The sequence below is a fragment of the Apaloderma vittatum genome, unplaced genomic scaffold (genome assembly GCF_000703405.1).
Source record: "Apaloderma vittatum isolate BGI_N311 unplaced genomic scaffold, ASM70340v1 scaffold983, whole genome shotgun sequence".
NCBI lineage: Eukaryota > Metazoa > Chordata > Aves > Trogoniformes > Trogonidae > Apaloderma > Apaloderma vittatum.
Window position 1 is genome coordinate 51,404 of NW_009707296.1, and position 8,732 is coordinate 60,135.

The 8,732-nt window shown below is 37.0% G+C and overlaps 1 protein-coding gene across 1 annotated transcript in view; it reads right to left on the reverse strand.

Moving 5' to 3' along the window:
• MAP3K4 (mitogen-activated protein kinase kinase kinase 4) overlaps positions 1 to 8,732 on the reverse strand; it is a gene marked incomplete at its 5' end in the record, with an annotated part of 51,684 nt that overhangs the window by 27,785 nt on the left and 15,167 nt on the right. The window contains 7 exons of the mRNA XM_009866110.1: positions 713 to 874; positions 1,758 to 1,907; positions 3,828 to 4,094; positions 6,543 to 6,626; positions 6,717 to 6,816; positions 7,241 to 7,357; positions 7,728 to 7,885. Coding sequence (XP_009864412.1) covers positions 713 to 874; positions 1,758 to 1,907; positions 3,828 to 4,094; positions 6,543 to 6,626; positions 6,717 to 6,816; positions 7,241 to 7,357; positions 7,728 to 7,885 — 1,038 coding nt within the window. The remainder of the gene's footprint in view (positions 1 to 712; positions 875 to 1,757; positions 1,908 to 3,827; positions 4,095 to 6,542; positions 6,627 to 6,716; positions 6,817 to 7,240; positions 7,358 to 7,727; positions 7,886 to 8,732) is intronic.

Consider the following 8,732-nt stretch of genomic DNA (forward strand, 5'->3'; position numbering starts at 1 on the left):
GAAGAATTTCTTCCTAATGTCCAGCCTAAACTTGCCCTGCCGCAACTTGAAACCATCCCCCTGGTTCTGTCCCTACTTACCTGTGAGAAGAGACCAGCACCAACCTCTCTACAATGTCCTTTCAAGCAATTGCAGAGCATGATGAGATCCCCCCCTCAGCCTCCTCTTCGTCAAACTGCTCCTCAATCGCTCCTCATAAGATCTATTCTCCAGGCCCTTCATCAACTTTGTTGCCCTCCTCTGCACTCGCTCCAACATATCTCTCTTACACTGAAGTGCCCAAAACTGCACACAATACTCAAGGTGCGGCCTCACCAGTGCTGAGTACAGAGGGACAATCACCTCCCTTCTTCTGCTGGTCACAACATTTCTAATACAAGCCAGGATGCTGTTGGCCTTCTTGGCCACCTGGGCATATTAAGTATTATGCTATCCTAGGCTGAAAAATTGTGACAAGTTGACATTCAATAGCAAAGGATATTTCTGATTTCATCTAAAATGCTGCCAAGCAGCAGAGCCTACAGGACTACACCTGAATTCATCAAGTTTTTAAAGCTTTTCAGAGTTCCAGGCACTGCTCATTGGAGTCCGAATGTAACATATCCACCTGGTTTTTCAATAATTTTCACATATTTCTGTAGCACCTTTTCTGATTTTTCCCTCGAACAATTTGTTCTTACCAAAACTGCCAAAGAAGTTTTTCTTTCCTTACCTCAAATCCAAAATTATAACCTTGAATCATGGCTTCCCGGTAGTATTGCTGCAAAGTGGCAGATTCTGATTCATCAACTTCAGCATCAAACTCAGATGTGAACATGTGATCAACTCTGTCAATGGCACTGCTTATCTTATTGCATAGCTGTAACGCATCACTCTGAGGAACAATAAAAAGGGGTGGGGAGGGCAACAAGTTATTATTTATATTCCACAGTTGACTAAGACAAACTTGAAACTAACAATTACATTATTTTAAATGGAAATGTACTTTAAGGCCATCACAATTCAGTCAGTCTTGGAAAAAATACCAAAACACCTTCCAGCAGTTGCACTAAGAAAGTCTTATAATTAACTGACACCACACACAAAAAAACCCTAAAAATATAAAAAACAACACCCAGCCAAAAACAGACAAAAATATAGAAAATTAGTTGTATTTTCACCCTGATATGTGGACACAGCTTCTGTTGAACTTAGGGGGAAAATGATGGGACTTGACGTTGCAACTTCAATCTAACAAATCTTTGCTTTTCTGAGTCCTCCAAAAATAATTAAAAAAACCAGCCAAGGAAAACCACAAAAAATAACCCAAAATACATCAAAAACAAGAGCAAAAATCCCACTTAATATCACAAAGCAGCCATCTTATCCAAATACGGAAAAAACAAGTTCTTTCTTGCAGATCATGATTATTGGTAGAATTTATTTTTATGAAATCAAATGCTTTCCTTTAAGCCAACAGTGCTCTCACATAAAGGTGCATTTATTCTGTTACTGTTTATAGTTCTATCACATTATGAATTTATTTCCCATCTACCCAGTCCAAAAATAATTACAACAGTACTGCTCAAAAATACACTCACAAATCATTTGCAAAAACAGAATGAAAATTGTACTGAAAGTAAAGCCCATAGAGGTTGCATACATTACAATTGCAGAATATGTCATTAGCGTGGAAATCAAGCTTCCTTACACATTTTTACTTACCAGAGGGCAAAGCACAATCAATATTGACTCAAATAACATCAAAAACTGCTTACCTTTAGCTGTTGTAGAGCTTTGGCAATGACTGGTTGGCTGGATGTCTGTTCCTGGTGCAGAGATATGAGCCCTTCAATAGACTGCTGGAAAGCCTTTCTCTGACTCACAAGGTGGGCAGATTGAATGACTACCAGAAGGAGGTTATCGACCTAGGAATACAAGATACCATTAGTTCTTATAAATAAAATCCCCTATGAAAACATGTCCTCTATCAGAAAATTACAACTGGTTATGATTTTTTAATTCTAAAATATGAAAGACCTCTCTTGTTGCTATTCATGAACACCTTTAATTCACACAGAAAAGCTTGATGTAACCAAACTTGATAAACTCTCAACTTACGAGCAAAGTTCTATTAGGGCAAATGCCACAGCAAGATTTTAAAGCAAATATAATCCTATTCACTCCTGGAAAGGTTTGGGACATGCTATACTGAAATTATCTTCAGAGTAGTTTTTACACAGACAAGCAGCATCTAAACAAAATAACTTCTCAAAACAAAATAATTTCTCAAAGCAGATGCAGGTTACCAGCACCACATAAATAAGCAAGTTTTATTCAAATAACGCAATACACTTTGGGACAAAAACCTACTATTGAACTGGGAAAGCCACAGATTTATCACACAGTATTTGCACAAATTTTGAAAATTATTAAAAACTATGATTATATTTTGGAAACCAGAGCTCTGTTTTTGCAGAAGTCTATAAAACTACACAGTCACAGACGGTGTTGTCTTTGTTGTGACACTATGATTCACATACTGAGCTCTGTTGATTTCAAACTATGGACAGTGCATCTGCAACAGGTTACTCATAAAACCAGACCTACTTCTTCCAAATTTTCAATAGCGCATTCCCAAAGAATATGTTCATGCTCAAAATTCTTTAAATGTTGACAGGATTCTTCTATTTTATGAGTACTTTTTAAATAACACCTTATATTTTCTCTAGTATGCAATCACAACTTGTTTTTCAAAAACACGTGACACAACCTTTCCCACGGACTTTTTACCTCCTAATCTTTCAACATTGGATTTAAAAAAATTAATGAAGTGTCATATATATATATACATATAAACAGACAAGTACGTAGTGTTTTATGGGTGTATATATATATGTGGGATAGAATACTACTGGCAAAACAAATACCATCTTTCGCTGTTTTCACTTTCTGAGTTAAATGCTAACTTTGATAGAAGTCCAATAAAATTCTAAGCACTTACCCAAAGCCTACTTTTTTAATTGTTTGTTCTGGACAACAGACAAACAAGAAGCCACATGTTTGCACATGAAATACAGCAGTACGCACAGGAGGCAATTTTTCAACTGCCTGTGATTGCTAGAGCCCTGTGAATGACAGAGGCCAGGCACAGTGACATGGGATGTTACTCTGTTTGTGGACAGTAGAGCCCATTTATGGTAGGGATCCCAGGAACTGCACGGCATACCCACAGGAAAATTCACTCAGCCTAACATAAGGATACGAGAACAGGAGGGGCAGGGAGCCACAGCTGGCTCAGTTGCTAGAACGCAGCAGAACTGCTGGCAGGGAATCCCTCTTGGCTTTGGATGAAGGAAAGTATGACTGGAAAGATTTCTTCTTGCGAAGCTACTGAGCATCCAGTAGCTTCCAGAGAAATATAACTTTAAATGTTACAATTCATCTCAGATGAAAAGTAAATGGTATCATGCCTAAGAGTGTAGAAAGCACAAAACGGCTACTTGGAGACCAGTGACCTGTTAATAAAAGGTACATTTTTCAAGCCCTAGTCACACTTCTGATATTGAACATCCAGCTGGACATTGAAAGTATGTCTTTATTATAAAAAAACAACCTTGAAAAATGCACATTGGAGAGATTAATCCCTTTAAGGAATGTTAAAATCCACATAGTTTAATCTTTGTATTAACACAGTTAAGGATCAACCCTACCCTTGAAATTAACTTTTTTGTTACATATAAAAGGACACATGCCACACTGAAATTACTGTGGTGAATCTGAATGAGTAGGTATTCACAGAAATGTGGAGATCACATAAACAGGGAAAAGAATAACCCAAAACCCACCTGCATGGTTCGCAGTGTATCAACGGTTTCTACTTGAGGCACTACCTTGACTGGCTGACCCTCCCACGCGCTCCAGCTGTCATCTAATTCATGGTCTTTATCGCTGTGTTTGGTCATTAGTAAGTAGGCCTCGTATGCAAACTCATCTGAATCCATGGAGCAATCCTTGCCAGCAGCTGCATTGAGAAGCTGCAATATCACAGACTTTTCACCTGCAATACTGTTTGGTACAAATACTTGTAAATTCTCGAGTCCAGGGATTTGTACCTGTAGGAAAAAAACAAAAGCATACCAAACGAGTGAATCTCACTGTCTTCTACAATACATGTTGGTAGCAAGGGCCCGGCGGCCGGAAGATCTCGCGCTGTACGGAAAGATAAGGAATCTCCTCCCTATAGCTTCTAACGTAAGAAGATGGAAGTTACGTTGTAAATCAAGGCTATATAACACTGTGTTGCATACTAATGAACGCCATTTTGCCATCCACCACATTGGTGTCAGTGTGCTGATGGCCCGAGTGACCCGGAGTCGGTCGCCGTATCGTTCCTTGAACCAGGTCGTTACGCCTCGATAGGCAACAAATACATAAACCAGATATAGGTCACCTCATTTAAGAAATAGGGAAAGTTTCCATCTTTAACAGCTCTACAATAAACCTAACAAAATATTCAACCGTTTTTGCACTAGAAGGCAAAATGCATTATAAGACACATTTGTTTTGAAATCTGCTAGATCATCAACTTTCTGTGACACCTTTCCTTGCACATTCAACTGATTCTTTTACATACTCTTCAAAAGGAATCGTTACAAAAAGTCTGATTTCCCATATGTACGTGTGTGTATGTATGTATAAAATATACATATACGCATGTAATAAGAGAAGTAAATGAGTCAAGACTACTTTAAGACTTATGAAGCACTTTTTAAAGACTGCAATGTTAAAAGATGAAAAATTCCTTCACGATCTCCAAGAATCCACGTAACATTTCTAAATGGCTACAAAAGATAAGAATAAGCAAAAATATGGCTACAAAAGCAAGTTTTTTACCATTCTTTTACTATTCACAAAAGCAAGATTAATTAAGTCCAGTAAGTGTTCTCTTTTAATAAAATACTACTTATAGTACTTAAAAACTACTTCTGGATTATACCTGTCACACTGTTAAGAACACTCTAACTGAGTCAGGCAGCAGAATCAGACTATGAAAATGCTAAAATAGTTATTTGTGATTTGTGATTTGGCATAAAGTAACTGACTTACAGTGAAGTTTAATTCCCTCCTCAGAGTTTGATGTCATTAAGCTAAGACAAAACACTGCACTCAACATTTTTACCATTGGGTAGCCACATTTTATAGTTAAAACCATTGTACTTCAGAGATCAATTTAAAAATTAGAGAGTTGTTAAAGAAAGCTAAATTAGTTTCCCAAAACTAATTAGCATCTCATTGAAAAGGCTGTTAAATATTTAAACTCTCTAAATTATGTTAGAGGGCCAATATATGAAGTGCTAGTTACCAAAATGTGGGTCACTTTAACTGCTGAAAAAAAAGGAGAGGTAATACATAAAGAGGAACAAATGCTGAGATACAAATAATCTAGATTGATTATTTAATCCATTTTTCTTACACAAGTTTTTCAAACCCAGGATTCACTTTTTCCTTTCAAAATGTCCACAGAAGAACAGTGATACTATCTTTAACTAAAAGGTCTACTAAATTTAATACTGTGTCTTAAAGCAGCCAAGAGTGGATACCTGGTGAAATATATATCTAAAAAGAAAGCATACACTGATTTCCCTGATGCTCCTACTCTTAAACAATTCACAGATCAGGGTCTTTCTGAGCCAGACGTTTCACCCACGTATTTAACAACCCTTTATCAACTCTCCTATAAACTTCTTGGTCTCCCCTCGAACCAATTTCTACTTTCAGCAATCATTTATATAAATCTAATATGAATTTTGTCACTCAAAAGTTAGCAGATTATTTCCCAATTGAGAATTACATATATTAAATGTATTGAAGGACAAAAAAGAACAGCAGATCCAAATAAATTTAATGCGTTGAAGCCACTCATTTAATTAAATTCAAACTACAATAACAACTTGCTGACCTAGGAATTTTTAAGGAATAACATGCCATAGCACAGTAAATATTGGCCACCAAGAGTTTAATCTACTTTTGCTGTACAAGAGTTTTCCAGCAAGTTATTCTGGTACAGAACAGAGTCTCTACATTTCTACTCTCAAGGAAGCTCACCAGAGCAGACCTCTACTATATTTTTGCTTTTTAAATGCACAGAAAAAACAGGTCCATAGTCTGAGATTATCTGCTTAAACATGTCCATTTACTGACGTATCCATTTACTTCAAACTTCAAAGCACTTATTTTTCATAACACTCTCTACTACATGCTATTACTCCCTGCTCACAAATGAGTAAGTCCTATTGAAGCAAACTGGCTCCTTCCAAGTCACAAAGAGATTCTTTGGGAAGACAAGGAATTAGTCTCTGATTTCCCAAAACATACACTAGTATTCTCACGCACACAAACACAAGTACAGAAGATAATTTGACTGCCACAATTCATATGAAATACATGACATTTTATGTGCTGTGATATAGATGCCACATTAAAAAAATTGCAATTATGTCAATAAATACGCTTTGACATTTTGCTTATCATCCCCGCTCGTGCCTCTGAACTGAATTTACCTTCACATACTCTTTTGTTTTCAGAGCGTTCAGAAGATCTCGCACAGGGGCTGACAAAGCAAATTCTGCTGCTATTTCGAGGTCCTACAAGTAGGGACAAGAAAAAAAGAATATGCTTTCAGACTAAATTTCTTTAGAGCATGTAAGTAAGATCAGACTCTCTTGTTAACTTACCTTTCTCAGCATTTTAGCAAAACCAAGAGCTTTGGAGGCCCTTTCCCTAGCTTCATGAAACAGTTCTTTGAGTGCTCGGCTGGTTTCTATAACTGACCTCCTGAAACATTAGTAAGAATGAAGTGACCATGTTTTAATAAATCATACTGCATTTTTACAGCTATTAGACGATAAGAATTATTTACATATATGTCAATAAAAACATAGAAAAGAAATATTTACAAGCAGCTGACTGAAATAAATTGAACTTCTGCAGGCACATTTTTGATAAGGATATAAAAACTGAATTTAAAAAATGTTACATAAACAACCTCTCGTACCCGGAACTAAAAAGCAGGTTACTACGTTTCAAACAAACAAAATGATGGTTCATGACTACTGCATACAGAAAAATCATCAATAAAATCTAGAGTCTTGCATTTATGAAGTTTTCATTCTAAGAAATAAAGTGCAGTATGTACCTGTCAGGTGTACAGAAACATGAGTAAGCTTGTTTATTATTATTAAGCCAAAGGGCTTAATACCTGATTTCATCTGATGCAGTACTGTCATCGGCACTTGCCCAAAATTCATCACAACTGTCTTGTAGTCCAGAATCTAAAAACATTCCTGTAGATTTCAGCAGCATTCCTAAACAGAAATGGTGGAACTTCAGAGTCTTATTCAGGTAGCATGGCACCTTAAACTTCTTCCTACCCTGTCCAACGCAAGAGATAAGCTGCGTTGCCAAGTCCGCCTGCAGAAACAAGCAGCATCTTGGGGGCCCTCACTTACTCTGCATGCACAGAGCTAGCACAAACAGGGACTTGCCATAGAAGCAGTCACCCCTGTTACAATAATCTGCACTTACTGCACCCTATACCTACGGTCATTGTAATAATTAATAAATTGACAAATACCATCAACTGCTTACTGAGGCCTTAGGAAGCCCAGTCTGGGAATCTTGATCAAGTGCTGACTTGATTATGTTTTTGGTACAAATCATAAGCAGAGTAATTAAATAAAACCTACCAGAACAGTTTTCCAGCTTGAGCTTCACCTCCTCTTATATAAGGAGTTATTTCTTTGGTGAAATTCCATTCTTCCTCCAACAGATTTTTTAAACTATGAGACGCCTGAGGTAACTGCTGTAGCATTTGGATCCAGCTTCGCATATAATCAAAGTAAACCTGTACACAGAAAGAGACAATTTGAACAGAAATTGTTACACAAGGCGTAACTAAGCACTATAACTTCTCAAATCAACAAATAAATTCGATGTTATACAACTTGTAGAAAACATTTTTGCACTGTTTTTCATTTGCTGTGACTGAAAATGAGCTATATGTTTCCACGCAAAAGGGGTAACTTATAGCTCAGGAAACAGAAAGTGCTACTGAAGTATTAAATACTGTATCTTCACAATACTTTTCTGAAAATATCGACAGTATTATCACCTTGCTTGCTGTGCTGTTATTCACCATGGTATCAGTGAGTAGGCACAGTGGACACAGTTTTTAAAGCTGAACTAATGAAAAAGAGTTTGTAAATCTTTTATTACCTGCGTTATTCCAAAAGGTTTTATCTGAACACATCCTCTTGGATATGGATAAAGTGCAGGGACCAGGCTTCCCACATTTTACATTATACCTCATGTTCCTTTATATCGTCTTGTCTCCATTACTAAATTATTATTGTTTTAAACCAACATAAAAAAACCAGGTAAGTACAATTCTTCTTCTAGATCATACTTCCCTTCAGGATCATACTGAATCCAAAAATCAGCTGCAATTTTGCCATGTTTTAGTTCAGTAATCCGGAACATCAACCGATGTCCCTCCTTAAAAATGGTTAAGACATTTCCTACTTGTTTCAGTATTTTCAGACCATATTGTAATAATGCCAAAATCACAGAATCATAGAATGGTTTCGCTTGAAGTGACCTTAAAGATCATCTAGTTCCACCCCTCCCTGCCATGGTCAGGGACACCTCCCACTAGACCAGGTCGCTCAAAGCCCCATCCAGCCTGGCCTTGG